Consider the following 22,606-nt stretch of genomic DNA (forward strand, 5'->3'; position numbering starts at 1 on the left):
CTAAGTTTGTTTGGATGACATTTATCCATGGTCCTTAATGAAAGCGAAAGGAGTAGAAACTCTGGAAGGAAGTTCTCCTTTATTGCACTTGTATGTGATTTTTCTATTGGAAAAATGAGTAAATGGGTCACTTTTGGCATAAGTTTGAGTGGGACCCGTTGGTCCGATTTGGAAGATCAAAGTTGATCTGTATTCTCCTCCGTGAGAGTATCGAAACCATATATTTACTTGTCAAAATTGATTAACGGATGAATGAGAAATTGGAGCTCAAAGTTGGCCATTGGAAGATAGTTTATGTGGAAAAAGTGACATTTGTCCTACATAGGAAAATGAAAAAAGCATGAGCCACTTTATATATGCCTACACTTTGGAATGATGTAATCATGTGTAGCATAGAAGCTCTCTCCACATGCGCATGCAAGGGGTGCAAATCTTGAACCGAAATAGCCTCCGGACCTTGAACTTAGGTGTGGGCGATCTGCGCACACGAATGTCGGACCGAACAAGGCAAAATTCTTCTTTTCGGAGAGCCCATGTCTTGCAATTTTTTTTTTTGCTTTCTCCAATGACTTTTGAGTTTTGAAACTGCAAAAACGCTAATAGATTCCCAATGGTCGCAGTGTTAATGAGCAGTAACTCCAATGGTCACAATGTTAATGGGCAGTATGCCTATAAAAAGGCTCATTCTCCAGCAATCTAACACACTCGAAAATCTCACCTACATTCCTGCATACACAGTTTCTTCTTTTCTGCATTCCTTGTCCAGTAAGGTCTTGTTCTTGTGGTGATATTGTTCGGATACTAGATCAGTTCGCCAGAGTAGTATCTGCGGTACTCAGATTTTACTATATGCCGTTGTATCCTGGGAAACAGACGCTCGGATTAAAACTTAAGCACGTATGGTGAGAGGACGAATCTGTTTTAAGGACACTGTGTTTACACAGGTCTCGGGTTAAAAGTTTATATGAAGTTATAAGCATGTCGTTAATTTTTTTTTTCTGAAATTTCTGTTAATTTTCAACTTTCCAGTTTAGATTTATTAAATTAACGTGTTTTACATAACTTAATATAATTTAGTTCTAAATTAGATTAATATATTGTGGTTTATGATAATTTAGTTTATTGTGTAATTAATTAATATTATAAACCGGTATGAGAAAACCCAGTATTTAATCTTATTATATGCGTAAAATCAAGTTTGTGCAAATTTGGTATACAGCCTGTAAATACGGTAAACTGCATATACGGTATATTGCATATATGGTAAGTGCAATTTCAGTATCTAAAATGCATATACGGTACCCGTAAATTCGGTATCAGAATACCAACATAATTTCCAACAAACTTAAAACAGATTCTATACACATTGGTAGTAAATAAATTGTTTATTTTATTTTATTGAAATAAACAAGTTGTTTATTAGAAACTAATATTTGTTTCATTTTCAGAAATGGCTACCGAACCAACCAACATGAATGTGATAAAAACTGTTCCTGCTGAAAATCAGGTTGTGGGCTCTACTGTGGCTCAAGGGCCAAGTTCCGTTATGGCACAGACTGTGGCTAAGTTGCCAAGTCATGTTGTGAGTCAAACTATGGCTCCAACTGCGCCGGTTAATCATGGAGAAAAATCGGAGAAATTCAATGGTTTGAATTTCAAGAGGTGGCAGCAGAAAATGCTGTTTTATCTGACCACCTTGAATCTTGCGAGATTCTTGACAAAGATTGCTCCAAAACTCAATGAGGGTGAAAGAGATGTGCAAGCAGTTAGTGCACTTGATGCGTGGAAGCATTCGAAATTCTTGTGCCGAAACTATATTATGAACAGCTAAGTAGATTTGCTGTACAATGTGTATAGTACTATGAAAATTGCTAAGGAGCTGTGGGAATCTTTGAACCAAAAATATAAAATTGAGAATGCCAGAGCTAAAAAGTTCATTGTCGACAAGTTCCTAGACTATAAGATGGTGGACTCCAAAATAGTTATCAGTTAAGTGCAAGAACTCCAAGTGATTCTTCAGGAGATTCATGCCGAAGGGATGAGTTTGAGTGACACTTTTCAAGTGGCTGCAATTATTGAAAAATTGCCCCCCGCGTGGAAAGATTTCAAGAATTATCTGAAATACAAATGAAAGGAAATGAACGTTGAAGAACTAATTGTTAGACTTCGAATTGAAGAAAACAATAAAAGTTCTAAAAAGAAGTGGTTCATCAAGGAAAATTCTTCAATTGTGACAAAGTAGGCCACAAGTCTTCGGAGTGCATATTGCCAAAGAAGAAGAAGAAAGAAGCAAATATGGTTGACTACATAGCACATGATGTGTCTGAAATCAATCTCGCAGCCGTAATTTCTGAAGTAAACATGGTGGGTTCAAACCCAAAAGAATGGTGGATTGACACCGGTGCTATGAGACACCTGTGCTCTGATAAAGAGTTATTTGCTACATTCGAAGCAATTGAGAATGGAGAGAAGTTTTTCATAGGAAACTCAGCAACTTCTGTGATCAAGGGTCAATGAAAGGTTGTTCTGAAAATGACATCGGGAAAAGAGCTGACTCTTAACAATGTGCTGTATGTGCCGAAAATTCGCAAGAACCTAGTGTCCAGGTCGCTTTTGAATAAGCACGACTTTTGCATTGTATTTGAGTCAGATAAAGTTATTCTATCTAAGAGTGGAATGTTTGTCGGAAAAGATTATTTTTCCGACGGTATGTTCAAATTGAATGTAATTGTTGTTAAACTAAAAATGAATAAAGTAAACTCTTCTGCTTACTTGCTTGAGTCTTCCAATCTATGACATGGTAGATTAGGACATGTTAACTATGATACTTTACGTAGACTAATTAACTTGAATTGTATACCCGAGTTCCACATTGGTTCCAAATATAAGTGTGAAACTTGTGTTGAGGTAAAATTGACAAGGTCATCCTTTAAATCTATCGAACGAAACACAGAACCACTTGATTTAATTCACAGTGACATATGTGATTTAAAATTTGTACAAACAAGATGTGGCAACAAGTATTTCATTACTTTTGTCTACAATAGCACTAAATAATGTTATGTGTATTTGCTCAAAAGTAAGGATGAAGCTATAGAGAAATTTATTCTCTATAAGAATGAAGTTGAAACACAACTCAATAAGAAAGTTAAGGTGTTGAGAAGCTATCGAGGTGGTGAGTATGAAGCACTGTTTGCTGAATTCTGTGCGCAACACGAAATCATACATGAAACCACTGCACCTTACTCACCACAACAAAATGGTGTTGCTGAACGTAAAAATCGTACGTTAAAGGAAATGATGAATGCAATGTTAGGAAGTTCTGGGTTACCTCAGAACATGTGGGGGGAAGCTGTGTTATCAGCAAATTACCTTTTAAATAAGGTGCCCCGGAAGAAAATGGAAAAGATTCCTTATGAATTATGGAAAGGATGAAAGTTTTCCTATAAATACTTACGAGTGTGGGGGTGTCTTGTTAAAGTGGCTGTCCCAACACCAAAGAAGGTAAAGATAGGCCCAAAAACTGTAGATTGCATCTTCATTGACTATGCACATAATAGTAGTATTTATCGATTTTTTGTGCATGATTCTAAAATCCCAGAGATACACAAAAACACGATAATGGAATCAAGAAACGCTTCATTTTTTGAACATGTATTCCCATACAAGACTAAAGAGGAAGCAAGCTTTTCTAAGTGGACATATGAGACTATGGCTGAAAATAGTCAAGACCAAGATTTAGAAGAGGAAATTGAGGTTGAACCAAGACGTAGCAAAAGGGAAAGGACAGAAAAATCTTATGGTCTTGATTTTCTGACCTATATGCTACAAAGTGAACCTCAAAGCTATCAAGAAGCTGTGAACTCATCAGAAGGACTTCAATGGAAAGATGCCATTAAAAATGAAATAGATTTTATATTGTAAAATCATACATGGGAGCTAGTGGATCTTCCTCCAGGAAGTAAACCACTAGGCTACAAATGAATTTTCAAAAAGAAAATGAAAGCAGATGGAACTATCGAAAAGTACAAGACCAAGTTAGTAATAAAAGGTTACAGACAACGCGAAGGCCTTGATTACTTTGATACATATTCTCCAGTGACAAGAATAATATCTATTAGGATCATACTTGGAATCGCTGCTCTGCCAAATCTTGAAGTACATGAAGTGGATGTTAAAACTGCATTTTTTAATGGAGATTTAGATGAAGAAATCTATATGGAACAATTCGAGGGGTTTTCATCACCAGGATAGGAAAAGAAAGTCTGCAAATTGGTGAAATCATTGTATGGTTTGAAACAAGCTCCAAAACAGTGGCATGAAAAATTTGACAATGTCATGATAGAATGTGGATTTAAAATCAACGAGTGTGACAAATGTGTTTATGTTAAAGACACTGAAAATGGTTATATCATTTTATGTCTTTACGTTGATGACATGCTTATTGTTAGTAGTAACGATAAGATGGTTAAATCCACTAAAAATCTGTTAAATTCGAGTTTTGACATGAAAGATATGGGATTAGCAGATGTTATACTTGGAATTAAAATTTCACGAACATCAGATGGGATCATTCTAAACCAGTCACAATATGTGAACAAAATTTTAGAAAAGTTTAGTAAGGATAATTCCAGGATAGCTAAAACACCGATAGATACATGTCAGTATCTATCCAAAAATAAAGGTGAAAGTATCTCTCAAGTAGAATGCTCGAGAATTATTGAAAGTCTGATGTACTTGATAAGTTGTACAAGACCAGATATAGCCTACACAGTTAGTACACTGAGTAGATACACGAGTAATCCAAGAGCTGATCACTGGAGAGGAATAATAAGAGTACTGAGGTACCTTAGATATACTTGTAATTTTGGACTGCACTCTACTAGATATTTAGCAGTCATTGAAGGATACAGTGATGCTAATTGGATATCTGATATAAAAGACTCAAGGTCCACTAGTGGATTTGTATTCACATTGGGAGGTGCTCCTATATCGTGGAAATCCTCTAAGCAAATGGTTATAGCTAGATCTACGATGGAATCTAAGTTTATAACTCTAGATAAATGCGGTGAAGAGGCCGAATGGTTGCGCAACTTCTTAGAAAATATTCCAAGATGGTTAAAACATGTGCCAACAATTTGCATATATTGTGACAGTCAATCAGCAATAGGAAGGGCACAGAGTAACAGGTACAATGGTAAGTCTAGACATATACGTCGTAGACACAATACCATAAGACAACTACTCTCAACTCTAGTTATCACTATTGACTATGTAAGGTCAAAAGATAACATTGCGGATCCACTAACCAAAGGGTTAAATAGAGAGAGTTAGTTGGGAAATCATCGAGAGGAATATGACTTAAGCCCTAGGACAGATAAGTCAATACAAAGGAAACTCAACCTAATTGACTGGAGATCCCAAGATCTAGGTTCAAAGGGACAACCTAATTGTAAAGACTTGAGCGAATCACTATGGGGGATGTTACCTCATTCCATTCCTATGATATAACAGTGATGTCCGTAAGGATGAAGAATAAGCAATAAGCTTTTAATGATTCTTATGCATCGTAAATCAAGTCAAGTAATGCGGGTTACTTGTAATAAGAAATCACCTATGTGAGAAAGAAGTGAGGCGCTTATAAGAGAATTGTATGGGCTCAATTCTTAGAAACTCTCACAAAATCAAGCGTATGTTCATGGCCAAAACGAACATAATAATGAGAACTGAATTGTGTTTGGAAGAATCTTGTGTGGAGTATATCATCGTTTACACAGACGGCAGAATAGTTCAAGGACAACGCGTCTACTGGTAAGCTAGTAAAATAAATATACTTTCACAAGGGAAGGTTCAAAGGGTAATACCTACCTATCCTATGCAGGTTTCAACCGTTGAACTTTATCACCAAGTCTCTCATGTCAAGTTTCCGCGTCTCTCCCAATTTTCATTCATGTAGGGGATTGTTGGAAAAATGAGTAAATGGATCACTTTTGGCATAAGTTTGAGTGGGACCCGTTGGTCCGATTTGGAAGATCAAAGTTGATCTGTGTTCTCCTCCGTGAGAGTATCGAAACCATATATTTACTTACCAAAATTGATTAAAGGATGAATGAGAAATTGGAGCTCAAAGTTGGCCATTGGAAGATAGTTTATGTTGAAAAAGTAACATTTGTCCCATATAGGAAAATGAAGAAAGTATGAACCACTTTATATATGCCTACACTTTGGAATGTTGTAATCATGTGTAGCATAGAAGCTCTCTCCACGTGTGCGCGCAGGGGGTGCAAATCTTAGACCGAAATAGCCTTCGGACCTTGAACTTGAGTGCGGGCGCAACCTGCGCACACGAATGTCGGACCGAACAAGGCAAAATTCTTCCCTTCGGAGAGCCCATGTCTTGCAATTTTTTTTTTGCTTTCTCCAATGACTTTTGAGTTTTGAAACTGCAAAAACGCTAATAGATTCCCAATGGTCGCAGTGTTAATGAGCAGTAACTCCAATGGTCACAATGTTAATGGGCAGTATGCCTATAAAAAGGTTCATTCTCCAGCAATCTAACACACTCGAAAATCTCATTTACATTCCTGCATACACAATTTTTTCTTTTCTACATTCCTTGTCCAGTAAGGTCTTGTTCTTGGGTGATATTGTTCGGATACTAGATCAATTCGCCAGAGTATTATCTGCGGTGCTCATATTCTACTATATATCGTTGTATCCTGGAAAACAGACGATCGGATTAAAACTCAAGCATGTAGGGTGAGAGGGCGAATCTGTTTTAATGACACTGTGTTTACACAGGCCTCCGGTTAAAAGTTTATATGAAGTTATAAGCATGTCATTAATTTTTTTTCCTCTAAAATTTCTGTTAATTTTCAACTTTCTCGTTTAGATTTATTAAATTAATGTGTTTTACATAACTTAATATAATTTAGTTCTAAATTAGATTAATATATTGTGATTTATGATAATTTAGTTTATTGTGTAATTAACTAATATTATAAACCGGTATAAGAAAACCCGGTATTTAATCTTATTGTATGCGTAAAATCAAGTTTGTGCAAATTCGGTAAACAACCTGTAAATACGATATATTGCATATACGGTAAGTGCAATTTCGGTATCTAAAATGCATATACGGTACCCATAAATTCGGTATCATACATTTTCCACAGCCATGTTCACTAATGTCATGTAGCTTGTGATTGTAATAATTTATTAAGATGTTCACAGATTTGTAGGATTTGCGTTTGGTTACATTATTTTATGCATTTAGTTAATCAAGATGTTCTAACAAATACATCAATTTAAAGTGGAAATAATAATTAATTAATTTTTTTATTTTATTTTGTAGGTTACGTGTGTAATCTTATTTGCCATGGAAGATGAGACTTCAATTCAAACATTGACACCACAAGTTGCGGAGGATCATCAGCCTAAAGTTGGGAAAGAGTTTAAAACAATTAAAAGTGCATATGAATTTTATAACAAATATGCAAGAGAAGCTAGATTTAGTGCTAGATTGTCTAACAGTAAGAAGAGGCCTAGCACAAACGAACACATTTGGAAACAATTTGTTTGCTAGAAAGGAGTGATAGATGACAAATATCAAATAAAATTCAAATATGCAGTTGAACATACAGGTGAAAGACATCGAGGAGTCGTTCAGGTGGGTTGTAAGGCTAAATTAACTATGACTAAATCAAAATCATCTCCTAATTGGATCGTTAGTAGATTTGTGGAGTCTCGTAATCATGCACTCACAACACCTAGTAAAGTTCACCTATTAAGATCTCATAGACATATTTCAAATGCGAAAAAAGCCTTGGTAAAACATTCACTAAAGCAAATGTATCAACTAGTCAACAGAAAAGTTTAATAGAGATTGGATATGGGAGTCTTCAAAATATTGGATGTACCGAGAGAGATATCAGAAACTATGAAAGAGATTTGAGAGAAGAAATTAAGGGAATTAATGCTAAGTTGTTGATTGAATTTTTTCTATTAGAAAAAGAAAAAGAAATATAGGTTTTTACTTTGATTATGATAGAGATAATGAAGAAAGATTGATTAGGTGTTTTTGGGCTAATTCCTACTCGAGACGAGCATATAACTTTTTCGACGATGTAGTTATTTTCGATACTACATATAACACAAATAGATATGCGTTGATTTTTGTTCCATTGACTGGAGTCAATCCTCATAGCCAAACAATAATATTTGGATGTGCTTTTTTAAGGGTTAAGACAATAGAATCATTCATTTGGTTATTTAATTGTTGGTTGAATGCTATGCCTGAGGGTGCACCCCAAATGATCATCATAGACCAAGAGCAAAGGGGTGTGAAAAAAGAAAGGTAATGATATTGAACACGTTTTCATCGGACAAACAAGCATGGAAGAGCACTTAAGCATCAATGAACCACCACAAGTAAGAGCAAATGGGCCCCCTCGGGGCATAGCCCAGTGGTGCAAAGGACAGGAGTGAGGTTATCTCACGCCTTGCTGGCAGCCGCAGTGTTAGGGTTCGATTCCTAAAACATGGAATTGGACTCCTTGTAGGCTCAGTATACATGTAGCTCTTATTCCTTGGCCTGCTGGGATACATCCCGCGATTTACCTCCCTCACAAAGCTCTAGGGGCGGGTCGGTGGGGGCCCTCAAGGTTGGGGTTCAACCTTTTTTTTTTTTTTAAGTAAGAGCAAATGGGTGTGGAAAAAGAATTAAAAAATCAAAAGAAAAAGCAGTGAATAAAGAGAGAGTTTGTCATGGATGTGGACTTCGTGGCCAATCACACGATAAACAAAATTATCCAAAATTACTTGAAAGGTATTTTTCATTTTAACATATCATTTGGTAGGATTTATCATTTTCATTATCCTGTGGGTCAAAATGATGAAATTCCCCATGATTTAGTTTTTGCAACTTTAATGTAAGTTATTGGATTTGAATATTTGTGATAACTTACTAATACTACATTGCTTCAATTCACACATCTTTAACACTTAGATTTACTTTCTAGTTGCTAATTATCACCATTACAGGGTCCAAAAATTTGATGAATCAAGTGATCAATGGATCAATGGAAACAAGAATATTGAAGAACGTGGACCATTTTAATGGACTTCTATTTTTACTTTCATGCATCGTTGGGATGATAAGATGTGGACTTCTAATTGCATCAACCATGAAATTTGCAAAATTTATTAGATAGAGAGTTGTGCAGACTTTATTTTTCTCATTTCTTTTTCACATGAATATATATCTTTAGATTCAGACTACAGTTTCAAGTTTCTACAGTAAAGTTTACAAAAATAGTTTTCTTTTATTTAGTCAATCATTTCTTCAATCGATATGATTCAACGAATTAATTTCGATTTCTCTCGATTCATAATATGATACAATATATCATGTATAAAATGTTGTCGACAACTTTTTCCTTTCGATTCTATTTCTTTTTCATAATGATATAAAATATTGAGATATCTCTACTTTAAATGTTTTAAGTACTTGAACCTCTTCTTTAGCTTTATAATTAGTTATATTTATATATTCTCTTAGAATATATGTTTTCTAATTAGGACCATCTATCTTATTTGCTCATTTTGTCATTTATATAATGCTAATAATTTGTCATTTTTAGACCTTAATACGTGATGGAGCATCTTATAGGCTAGCATGCACATCTTACAATTGAGTTATTTTCATATTGTCAAGTGGGAGGCTATAGATAGCACAATATGATGCATTATGCATTATTTTCAGCTACTAATTTTTCCCTCTAATATTGAGAAAACAATTCAATCAAATTAATAGTCAGCAAATCGCGTTACAAAATATCATCCATTGTGGCTTAAGATATGTTACAAGGGTTTAAACTAAACTTGTATGCTCGGCTTTCTTTAATATTCTTCTCAATGCTAGGTGGTTGAGCAATCATAGATATGTTACACTTTCAAATATTATTAAATGGAAAATATTGGGCTCTGATCATAAGTCAATTATAATATGGTGAACTTGATGTTGACATAATGTGAAATAGCATTCCTAAACAAAAATGGGAAGTACTTTGTTCTCAATAGTAATGATTAAGAAATTGAATGGAGACATTAAACAAGCAATAGTGTTAAATTATTTATCGATATTCCAACTAACACTTATTTAAAATATTGAGATTTATGCTCATTAATATTAACAAAATCCATCGTCTTGATTGTATAATTTGAAAATTATACTCATTCTTTAAAACTGAAGCATTAATTTCGCAAACTTCAAATTGTGACTAAATACAATCGTCTAGTAAATGTATCATATCTACTAGATATAAATAATATATAGATGGCCAACATGGAGGATGAGGGCGCCCTATATATCAACCTAATTAACTTTCAAAAATATAGGGAATCCAGTCTCTATTTAGCTAGTAATGATTAATGATCAATTCTCAATAAAAGAGAACAAACATCATATAAAGCTAGTAATAGTTAATGATCAATTCTCAATAAAAGAGAACAAACATCATATAAATTCATTGTATTGAAAAATTTTATAATTCTTCGTTGAACATCCATTTAATTTCTCAACAATTTTTTACGTGTTTAATTTTCTAGACTTTTATTATATCGTTGACGGAATTTCAAAGGTATAATTTAAATAAAATTCAACTGAAAAATAAAGTTTTCAAAAGCAAGTTTGAAAATGTTTTGTGAATAGATAAAGAAAGTTATTGAATTTGAAAACTAGTCAAAATGTCTCCATGTTTAACTCAATGTTTGGACAGTTCAGATCTCATATGAAAAAATATTTTTGGTATTAAAGTCAAACGGACAAGAGAACTCCATTTTCAGCATGATTTTCAAATTCACCTTGCTTGTTTCAGAAAACTTAAAATTTTTTAAAGTTAAAGTCAATAATTAATTTTAATTGCACATTTTATATGATCTATAACTTTTATCAACTTTTTAACTACACATTTCATCCTAAAACTTTTACTGAAAGCTTTCAAACAACCCCTTTATCTTCTTTTGTTTTATTTTTATTTAGCCTTTTTGATTTAAAAAGGGAGGTTTTAAAATATCAAATGGATGGAATATATTTAAAAGGACCATTTGAGCACATAAAATCTACAAGGTTGATGACATCCCAAAAATAAGATGTTAGGGACAAAAATTGCATGAAGACCGTAGGTTAAAGGCCATTTGCACATTAACAAGGGCTATATATCTCGCTAAGTTGTCATTAGTGTTACAAACTTAAGAAAGAATTAATGTTGGACTCCTCAACCTTTCAGATGATGTGTAAATTAGGAATGCGCATTTTAATAGGAACAAAATCTTTCCAACAAGAATGGGAGGCTCTAGTTCACTTCCAAAATTTAGGAACCGAAATCGAATACCAACTGAATCTAGGATGGCCCTTGGTTCTTGAACATGGACCGTGGATAACCAGTTCTTGAATCGAATTTTCAATTTTTATAATTTTTATTTTTTACAATAGCTGGTACCTATTATTGGTTTCTTCTTGGTTTGTTTTGGATATATAATTTGGTGTTTATGCTCTGCTAGATATTAAGTGGGCTTAAAAAGTTCCATTTATGAAATATTTGAAATGCAATGGGTGATTTTGAATATTGAATTACCAAATTCGACCTACTCGATGCTTAGATTTAGTGGAAATGGCTTCCCAAACATTAAAAGCAAGGTTTTGCCTCAAATTATAAACGATGTGAAATTGTTTCATAATATCATAGAAAGTGTTAGTTCGACTGACAAATAGTCAAATTTTGGGTTGAAAAGATCACAATACTTTCTTTCTTTCTTTCTTTCTTTTTCTTTTGTTGTTGTTGTTGTTGTTGTTATAGTTGAAGCTTTGATAAAACTGGCAAAAATTCATTTCTTTGCTGATTTTTTTTTTTTTTTTTGAAGCAATACTTAATTGAATTTTAAGGCAATTTTCTGTTGCTCCATTCTCGTGTTCCATGTTTTTCTAGGCAAACTGTTGAAACGATACTATTTTTGGACAAATAATATCAAGTTTCATGTAAAAAAAAAAATTAGGAAAAATTATTATTAGAATCCCCAACAATGTGGATACAGTTCTCCAACATTTGAAAGTGAGATTTTAACTTCTCAACCTAGTAAAGTTTGTGAGAAAATATCCTTGCAATGGAAAATTGTTCACAATTAAAAGTAATTTTTTTTGTATTAAAAAAACTATGATGACCTTGTTTAGAATTAAATAGATTTTAAAATATAGAAGAAAAGATGAGGAAAATGCAAATGAAACTGAAAAGAGGAAAAAAATAACTAAATTAATCATCTTCCTCCCCAACCACGCCCCACAACACCCCATCCATGCCCTTAGCCCCTATTCAAAAGGGATTAAAATCAGTTTTTTAATAAATTTTGATCAAAATTAATGAATTATGTGGTTAAAAAGTTTCGAGTCCAATAAAATATACTACTACAATTAATTGTTAACTTTGATTCAAACTAAATTCTAAAATTTTATCCTTGTCAAACATGGACTTAATATTGGGCTTCTGTTTTTTATAGGGAAAAGTATATAACTACTATATTATAAGAATCATATTTCATAACTAATAATCTTGTAAAATAATTTCAAAAATGATATAGTAAATGCAATATAATAACTTATAATAATATACTTAACATATAATATACAACTATCTCTCTCCCTCTCTCTGCTGCAAATCATCTCTCAATAACATATACTTTTTCTCTCCGAAACCAAATTTCCTCTATAAATAAAAACCAGACAATCAGTTGCTATTGGCCATTGTCACCAACCCGAGATGAATAAAGCTATTTATACAGACTTGCCAACAGGCTAGAATATAGGCTTTTAAAATAATGAATGACGTGTGCTAAATTTTTGGAGGGAAGCCCAAATCTTTCGTTCTAGTGGTCTTTGTTGGCCCAATTTACACATCCATTTCCATATCTTTTCAAGTCAAAGTGTCCCCCAAATTGAACCCAATAACGTACAGGACCTTGGTTTTGTGGTCGATATTCCCATCAATCTTACTACTTCTAGTAACGTGGAAGGAGAGTCGTACCGAAGCCCAAATTTATGTAATGGTTCTTGTCCACCTAATTTGCACAGCCATTTCCATATCTTTCATAAAAAGGGTTTCTCCTTTTCCACCTGAGTCGCCGACAACATACAGGAGCTTTTTTTTGTGGTCGAGTGAAGATATTCGAACGAAACTCCTTTCGATTTTGCTACTTTCGATAACGTGGAAGGAGAGCCACATCGTACGAGTGAAGATCTTCGACTTTTACAAATTTGAACGTAGCATTATTCATTTAAATATGTTCTTTAACTAAAAAAGTACCATTACATCTACTGTTAGAATTTAGAGGGTTTGAGGATGTGTTTGTGTACTCCACATTAAAATCGTTTCGATGTCTTAAAGTACTAATTAAATAAATAACACGGTTTGTAGTTTAACAAGCATCAGTGCCCTAGAGATTTGAGATAATTTGTAACCTCGAAGGCACTCAGTACTCAAGAAGAGTTTGTGAACATTGTTTTGAACTTGTAATTTGTGAACATGAAATTCTTCTTATGTATTGATTCTATCCCAGATTTGGTAGAATTCATTTGTTCTCGTAAATGTTAAATCAATTGATTTCCTACCATACAATGGATAGTTGCTATATATGTTCACTGACCATGATCGTCGTTTTTTTACAACATAATAAAGTATGGATTTGCATGTGCAAGACAAGCATGACGATGTTCTAGTGCAATCTGAAAATGAGAAGTTGCTGGAGTTCATGAACGTAGTGGAAGGTATAACATCAGGCGGAGATGGTGTAATTGTGCCTGAAGTGGGTATGTTGTTTAAAAGTGAAGTAGATATGTATGATTTCTTTTTAAGAAAAGGAATTCAAAAAAAGGGTACGATAAAGTTGTAAGATATGCGACATTGATATGTAGTCGTGAAAGTCGAATAATCAATAATAATAGCGGTTCTTTGAAGTCGCAACCAACAGTTAAAATGGGTTGTAAGGCCAGGATATCTTCATCCTCTGATACTTTTGGAAATTGGAGAATTATTGCGGTAAAATTGACCATAATCATAAAACAAGTCCTTCTAAATCCAGGTTATATTGATGCAACGGACACTTGGGTACACATGTGAAATGGAAGCTTCAAGTGAATGATTTAGCAGGAATCCCATTGTATAAAAGTTACAATTCTGCAGTTGTAGAAGTAGGTGGATATGAGAACATGACATGTATTGAAAAAGACCGTCGTAACTACATAGAGAAAGTAAGGCGCTTAAGACTTGGAGAAGGAGATATTGCAGCAATTCAAATCTACTTTTCAAAAATGCAAGCATAGATTTTACTTTAGTATGGATTTTACTTTAGTATGGATTTGGACGATGAGTCACGACTCAGAAATGTATTTTGGGTAGATAATCGGTGTAGGCAATCATACAAGAAGTTCGGTAATGTCGTTACATTTGATGCCACTTATCTCACTAACAAGTAAGACATGTCGTTCGCCCCTTTTTTCGGAGTAATTCATTAGGGACAATGAACACTGCTTGACTGTGATTTGGTATCCAACGAAGACACAGATACTTTTATATGATTATTTAGGACATGGCTTCATGTATGATCATGCTCCACATGGTATAATTACCCATCAAGATAGGGCAATGCATGCAATTCAGATTATTTTTCCTAATACGAAGCATAAATGGTGTCTGTGGCACATTTTGAAGAAGTAGCTAGAGAAATTTGGCTATCGCATGGATAAAGGTTCCAAATTTGAGGCTATATATGGTTTGGTGTATGATTCACAGTTTACTGAGGAATTCAAAGACGGTTGGAGTACAATGATTGACATGTATAACTTGCAAAATAATGATTGGTTATCTGGATTGTATGAGAACAAAAGGAGTTGGGTTCCTTGCTTCTTCAAAACCAGTTTCTAGGCAGGTATGTCAACTACACAAAGAAGTGAAAGTATAAATGCATTCTTCGACGGCTACGTGCATTCAAAAACCTCGTTAAAGCAGTCCGTCGAACAGTATGAACGTGCTCTTAGGAATAAGGTTGAAAAGGAATGTCAAGCTGATTTTAAGTCATTCTCGCAGATGGTACCTTGTGCAACACAATTTGAAATGGAGTAACAGTATCAATCAGTTTACACTATCTCAAAATTTCGTGAAATTCAAGCCAAATTCACAAGAAGTGTATTGTGACATCCTGTCCACTTCTGAAGATATTTTCGAAGCGACATACGAAGTACGGTAGACTATTATGTGTGAGGGCCATTAGAGGAAAAAGACGTAAATCGTGTCTTATAAGAAAGATAAATGTGAAATTATTTGTACCTGTCACTTGTTCGAGTTTCGGGGCATACTTTGCAGACATGCGATCACAGTGCTGACATGGATTGACGTCACACATATTCCAGACAAGTACATACTGCGGGGATGGAGAAAAGATGTGCGTAGAGCACACATGAGGGTTGCAATAAACTACGATGGGTTGGTTAGTACTCCAGCACAAATGAGATATGAAGAGATGTCCAATGGTTTTGCGTAGTTGGCAAACCTTGCTGCAAATGATGAAATGTGTTCACGTGCGATAATAGAATGGATAATGTGTCAATGCAAAGAGCTTACGTCCACAAAATCGAGCATCAGAAGTAATTTCAAGGGAAAAACATTGTTCAGGTCCTCAATCAGTGCACTGATTTAGCAAATAGTACAAGTGTTAGCATATTGGATTCGATGTTGACTCAAAGAAAGGAAGCGCCAAAGAAGCTCAGAAGAAAAAGCCCACTGGAGGCTGCAACGAATAAAGTGAAAGTATGCTTGATTCTTTGATTCCACGCTGCTCAGTTGTTTCGAATTAAAATTAAGAGTAACTTTGTTGCACATGCAGTTCGATTCGAAGTCAGCCACCTGTAAGAGATTGACAATGAGCAACACTAGCATGCTTGATGGAGGATTCAACGTCCAGCCTCATCAACAACAACTCCATGCTGACGCCATTCCATATTTTTCCAACTCCATGCTAACGTCATTCTCCCTTTCACAATATTCCATTCCCACATTGTTCTCCCTTTCACAGTACGTACCATCTGCAAATTTGATACCTCCATCGTTTGCAAACGTTATGTGTAATTCCCAAGATATGAATTTATGTCTTTGATGTGAATTGAAAATTCATTTTCTCATGATTGCTTTGTTTAACATTGACAACATATTTTAATGTAGGTCAAAGTATGTCGTTTTACTATCCAAGCTTACCCGACGAAGGTGGAGGCATTTGAGTGGGATGTAGGTCAAGCACAATGTTGAACTTATTTACTTAGGCATTGTCTCTTTCTTGTTGAATTAAATTGAATGTTGATGATATTTTCAGGAAAGTAGCGAGTTTTAAAGGGAAGTATCCGTTTATAGAAGTGTTACGATGTCTCAAAACAATTGTTTACATGTGTTTTTGTCATATATCTTACACGGCACATTTTGTAGTTTTAGCAAGAACTATCAAATATTCATCTGTACTCACAAATTAATAGCTCAATTTATGCAGGCATCAAGGTTGATGGCCAGCAAGAATTGGTTGTGTTGCTAGGAATAAAGATTTCTGCCTTTTTCATATGTTTTCCCTTGTTGTAACTTCTCTTTTAATTTAGTTGGTTGTTTGGAACAAAGATCTCTGCCTTTTTACTTAGTTAGATGTATGCTGAATTTGTATGATATAACTCTTATGGTTGTGGAACATTTTTTATTAGCTTTTCTTTTAATTCATTTGGTTAGATGTATGCTAAATTTTACAAGAGAACTCTAATAGTTATGGAAAATGTATGCTAATTTGTACAAGATGAATGCTGAATTGTTCTTTAATTCATTTGGTCAACTTCCATTATAACAGAAAATCATGCAAATGGCTTTCATTGTTGTTTATAGCTTCTTATATTTGGTAAGCCAGCATCTACTGTTCAAGTGAAAACATATGACATGAAACGACAATAATGACTTCTGAAATATCAAAATGAAAGGCCAGCATGTTGAACCCAAACAGCAAAATCTCAACTACAACATCAAAGTACAATCACAATGTACAAACAGAAAATAACATTACATCATGTTTTTACGTCCATAGCAGTCACATACGTACAAATCTATCTCATGTTACTCATTCCATCACTATCTAGTAATCAAACTGGTCGTTTCCCTTTTGCGCTGCCTTCCACGCTAGCTTTTTCCACACGAATCCTTACGTCCACCGAAATTTGGAGGTCTTCTTTGTCGCTTATTTGAACTCAAGATTGAAAAGTACGGGACAAGTATTCAATTGTTTCATTCTTCACATGGTTAATCAAGTTTGCGCTACTATGTCCAGATGGTTCACTAGAGTCCTCTTTGACAACCCGCTCCCAAAAGCTGAGGTTGTTACTAAAGTAAACGAATAATTTTCCTTTGTTCTTATTCTCCTTCTCTACCACAAGACATTTCTCTAATCCCTATTGAATCGTGTGCACTGACATTTCATTTTACAATCGGCAAAGAAGTGATCTTTAGCACTACAACTGTGAAATATTCCAGAGTTCCTTCCAGGCATTATGAGATGGGAATCAACCACCAACAACGAAGGTGAAGTCAGTAACAATGATAGACAACAATGATATGTACTGTGTCAATACAACATGGTCACAAATATACTGGCCATAACAATGATTGCCACAAGTTGCAGGGTTTGACAACGAAAATCTTCTGCAGAAAACCGAATCTATGAAAATGTGCAATTCGTAGGAGATTGTCAAGTGAAATGATAAGAATAACTCTTCCTTCTATTAATTACTGTAGTATCATGGAAGTTGCAATTTTCTAAAAACACTGTCAATTTTCACAAAACACTTCGAGTTTTGATCTTACGAGTCCCCAATTAATTTCATTTCACATATATTCCTCCAATCCTATCAACCCCATTTACCCCATTCGACGCACATCTTCCCGTAAGCAAGAACTTATAAAATACAAAACATTATACTTGAGCAAAGCTGAAAAAATGGAAAATGATGAAATACAATTCATTCTACCTGCTTCCGGTGGTTTGCCGACGACGAAAGATGGTATGACGTGCGACGATGAAATCATTCACTAAGATGCAACGTGATGGACCCTTCGACGGTAACTACGATCGATGACAGTGAGGGGTTTGACAGTGATCGAAAACCCTTACATTACACTGCTTGGAATTGTGGCTGGAGATAAAAACTTTTGCTTAAGGTTTCGAATTTGGAAAGATAGATTTGGGGACTGGAGTTCTGTTCTGGTTCGCGGAGGGAGAGATAGATTTGGGGATTGGGGTTCTGTTCTGGTTTGCGAAGAAAGAGATAGAGAATTGTTTTTTGGTTCGTGGAGAGAGAAAGAATTATTTATCATCTTTTGTTTATTTTTCAATTTTTTTAGTCAAAAACCCTTTTCCACGTCAGTTTGTTTTCTAACATGGTCATGAGTTTGTCTGAGTAATACCATTGTTTTAAGATTGATTATTCAACTCAATTTTCCTCAAATTTCTCCCATTTTAATATTGGATAATTCTACATGTATATGTACATGTAGAATTTCATAATTAGAGGGTTAAAAAAACTATTTTTCAACTCTTCAATGATGTTATGTCATTTGTCCATTATGAATAGCATAATGTACATGTAGCACAATCCTTTAATATTTCCAAAGGCACAACCCCTACATTCAACTCATTACTAACTTTTTCATTGGTACCTTAATTTCATTTCTCATATTAGAATCCCGCAAAAACTCCATTTCATTTCTCAACCATTATGCCCAGAAGCACTAATTTTACTTGATCCCACCACATTCCCACCACATTATTTGTGTTTCCACCAATGTGACCAAATTGCGTTTTATAGTGATTATTGGTAACAAGGTTTGTGTGAGTTGTATTATTCGTGATCATGTTTGTTTAAGTTGTTATTGTTTGATACTAGACTTGTATCATCCACGATTAACTATGATCAAATTTGTCTTTATTGTGACTATCTATAACCAAATTAATCTTAATTGTGATGGTATGTGATCAATTCACCATTAATTTGGTCATATATAATCACAACCGATCACATTTAACACAAACTTGGTCACAATCGATCACAATTAATATAGACTTAATCATAGAGGGTTACCACAAACAAATCCACACACATCGCAAACCAGCAGCACAATTCACCACCACCAACTGTCATCACCATGACCTCCAATGTGCCATCACCAACTCAAATTCACGACCATAAATACTACATGCATGTCAAATCCACAATAACAATCATCACCACCATCACTTCCACTTTCACCTAAATCCATCCCACAATCCATCTCCGATTAAAATTTAAGTGAAAATAGTGGATAACTGTAGGCCCAGCCAACCCCATCGATTCAAATCTGTACAATTGAGAGGAACCAAAAAAAAAAAGGTGTGGTTAATGCAACCAACAAGAGAGATAAATGGTTAGAGAGAAGTATGGTAGGGAGCAGGAGAGGTATTAATTATTCTTACATAGAGAGAGAGAGAGAGAGAGAGAGAGCGAGCGATGGTGGTTTATTTGTATATATGAATATACGTATAACCAAGGGTTGATGAGGGTGACATGGTGCGGAGCAGGAGAGGTTTTAATTAATCATATGTTAATTAATTTAATAATTCTTAATTATCATCTAATTTATGAATTTAAAACTAATTATCCTTATTTTTTAATATGACAGGTTTTTGGGTAATTTTTCCATTTTTATGCACAGATTTTTTTCTATTGTCTTCCGGCCAAAATTTTAAACATTTCCTGTTACTTCGGTTTCGCTAGACTTGCTGTAAATCCTAATTTTAATACCTAAAATTACCTATTAACACCTCTTCCCCCTCTTCGGGACTTTGGGCACATTCTGTATACTAATAATAGGAACCAGTAATTGTATTTACCATACTCCTTCATCTCAAAGTAGTACCGAAGTTTCAATTCTTCTAAGCACATGCACGAATAATGTCCACGCACTCAAGCTGTTTGATGTTTTGCCTCTGAATACTTTTTCCCTTCTTTGTTATCACTCGGTACATTAAGAAATTAAAGAAGCACTAAGAATTTCTTCCGTTAAAAATCGGGTTATGTATAGCAACAGATTCTACTCTTTAAGTAACATTCTTAAAAATTTTGTCCTGCAAACTCGCCATTTTGCACGAACCACTCCCAATGTAAACAAGGTCACATTGTATCTCCAAAGAGCAAAGCTCATTGATTCAATAAGACTTAGCCTACGCTCGAATTCTCCTGATAATTCCCTTGTTACCGTGTTAAGCAGTCCAGCATTAGACTCCTTTGTGGTCACCAATGCCCTAAGGGCAGCTCCTTCTCCTGACTCTGCTTTGTTTTTGGTCGAAACTTTGAAGAAAATCCCACATTTTTCACATACTCAATATACCCTTTATGCACTGGCCAAGATTCTGGCAAACTCTGGCCAAGTTGGTAAACTTGATGCCCTGATTAATGCCATCAATTCGGGCAAGTTCATAAATGTTGCACGTGTTAGTTTCATGGATCGCATGCGGTGGTATGCTGCTGTTGGTGATCTTGACGAAGGTTTCTGTATTTGGGATGAGTGGAGAAAAACCTTGGATAAGCATCCATGTACGGAGTCGTATAATATCATAATGGGACTTTATGTTCAGAAGGGTATGGATTCCAAGGCTGTGAAGGTTTTCCATAGGATGATTGAGGAAGGGGCACTTCCTAATTCTAGAACGTACACGGTTATGATTGAGCACCTTGTTAAGTCTAGGAAATTAGGTTCAGCAATGGAGGTTTTTCAGATACTGCCACTGATGAGAATTAAACGGACATTAAGGCAGTATACTGCTTTAGTGGATATTTTTACTGCCACTGAGCAGTTAGATTTGGTCAAGACTTTGCTTCATGAGATGCGGAGTGACGGGATATTGCCTGGTCAAGCAATGCAACCGTCTTTGCAACGAATACGAGAGTTGGGCAAACTTGAGGAGATGGAGGAATTAGTTATGGAAATTATTCCAGATGCGAGGATAAAAACTGTAACTTATTACGGTACCACAGACTGTAGCGAGGATGATATTGATGATGGGGAGGAAGATACTGACAGTGTTCATGGAAATGACAAGGATGAAGTTCAATTGAAACCATGGTTGGACCCTGCTGCTTTGGCTAGTGCCTTGCAGCATTGGGGATCTGAGGAGGTATCTGCTCTGGAAAATGCAAACTTTGTGTGGACAACTCGGTTGGTTTGCAAAGTTATCAGGAGTTTCAAATCAGCTGAAACAGCATGGCAATTCTTTTGCTGGGTGACTTATCAGCCAGGATTTACTCACAATATCTACACTATATCGAGGATGATTACCAAGTTGGCTCGCCATGGATGCGTCCATTTGGTTGATCAACTCTTGTTTAAGATACAACGAGAGGGTATGAAATTGTCGTTCAGCACAATCAGACTAGTTATTGAATTTTACGGCATTACAGGGAAGGGTGATGCTGCGTTAAAAATTTTCCGCAATGTCAAGACCTTTTGCAGTCCCATGTCACAAAAAAGTATGCTGCTTCTATATTCGTCTCTGTTGAGGACGTTGGCAAAGTGTAAGATGAATATTGAAGCATTAGATATACTTGATGAGATGATTTTACTCGGGATTTCTCCAGATATACAGATATTTACGGGGTTGATGCATCATTATGCACTTCAAGGAGACATTAAAACTGTTCAAAGACTCTTCGGGATGGTAAAACAGAGTGACTTGGAGCCCGATGCTTATATGTACAAGGTTCTCATCAGGGCTTATTGCAAGTGCGAAAGAGCTGCTCTTGCATTGAGGATCTTTGAGGATATGATGAACTCAGGATTAATGCCTGATTCCGCCACTAAAGACATGCTCATGAAGAGTTTGTGGAAGGAAGGCAAGTTAAGAGAGGCAGCTGCAGTCGAAGAGAAAAGTGAGCAGATGAGTTGCGAGTTTCCAATAGCTTTGCCTGGACATATGTATACTGTGAGCAATGCAGATCTTACAAGAGTTCATGACATATACTTGAGGAGTTTTACGACAACCGTTGGTCTGGATTATGCAAGCATTTGAGTGATAGTACTATGTTGTATCATTGATCTTTCTGTCATCTTCTGCCTTTAAGCATTATGAAATATTATTTTAAGAGAGCAATTATATATATCTCGCAATTTGTTTGAAACACGTTTTACCTGTCTATTTAGAGGAATTCATTCGCTTCAATAAAAAAGTTGCTGGGTAGAAAATTTAGGCCATCTTTTCGCCTAAACACATACACATTTGAAGGTCACCCAACTTTCGAGCGGAAATAACATTGCAGAAAGAGTTGTGAGATGAAAACGCAGTAAAAAAAAAGTATAATCTTTGCATAATAACTTTGGTTCCAACCCTTCATTATAGCATCACCAATGCACCAGGTTGAAAATTTTTTGGCCCATATGACATCGTTATTTAATGAAAAGTCATTTAAGTACTAATGTATTCAATAGAATATATAAATTTTGTTAAGTGA

At 35.1% G+C, this 22,606-nt stretch overlaps 1 protein-coding gene across 1 annotated transcript; it reads left to right on the top strand.

Moving 5' to 3' along the window:
• Window positions 1-19,789: 19,789 nt before the first annotated feature.
• On the top strand, window positions 19,790-22,255 carry LOC111409188 (pentatricopeptide repeat-containing protein At5g66631-like). Its single transcript, XM_023039174.1, has one exon. The coding sequence runs from the start codon at window positions 20,176-20,178 to the stop codon at window positions 22,165-22,167; it is 1,992 nt and encodes a 663-aa protein (XP_022894942.1). The 5' UTR covers window positions 19,790-20,175; the 3' UTR covers window positions 22,168-22,255.
• Window positions 22,256-22,606: the final 351 nt, after the last annotated feature.

This window comes from Olea europaea, chromosome 14 (genome assembly GCF_002742605.1).
Source record: "Olea europaea var. sylvestris chromosome 14, O_europaea_v1, whole genome shotgun sequence".
Classification (NCBI taxonomy): Eukaryota; Viridiplantae; Streptophyta; class Magnoliopsida; order Lamiales; family Oleaceae; genus Olea; species Olea europaea.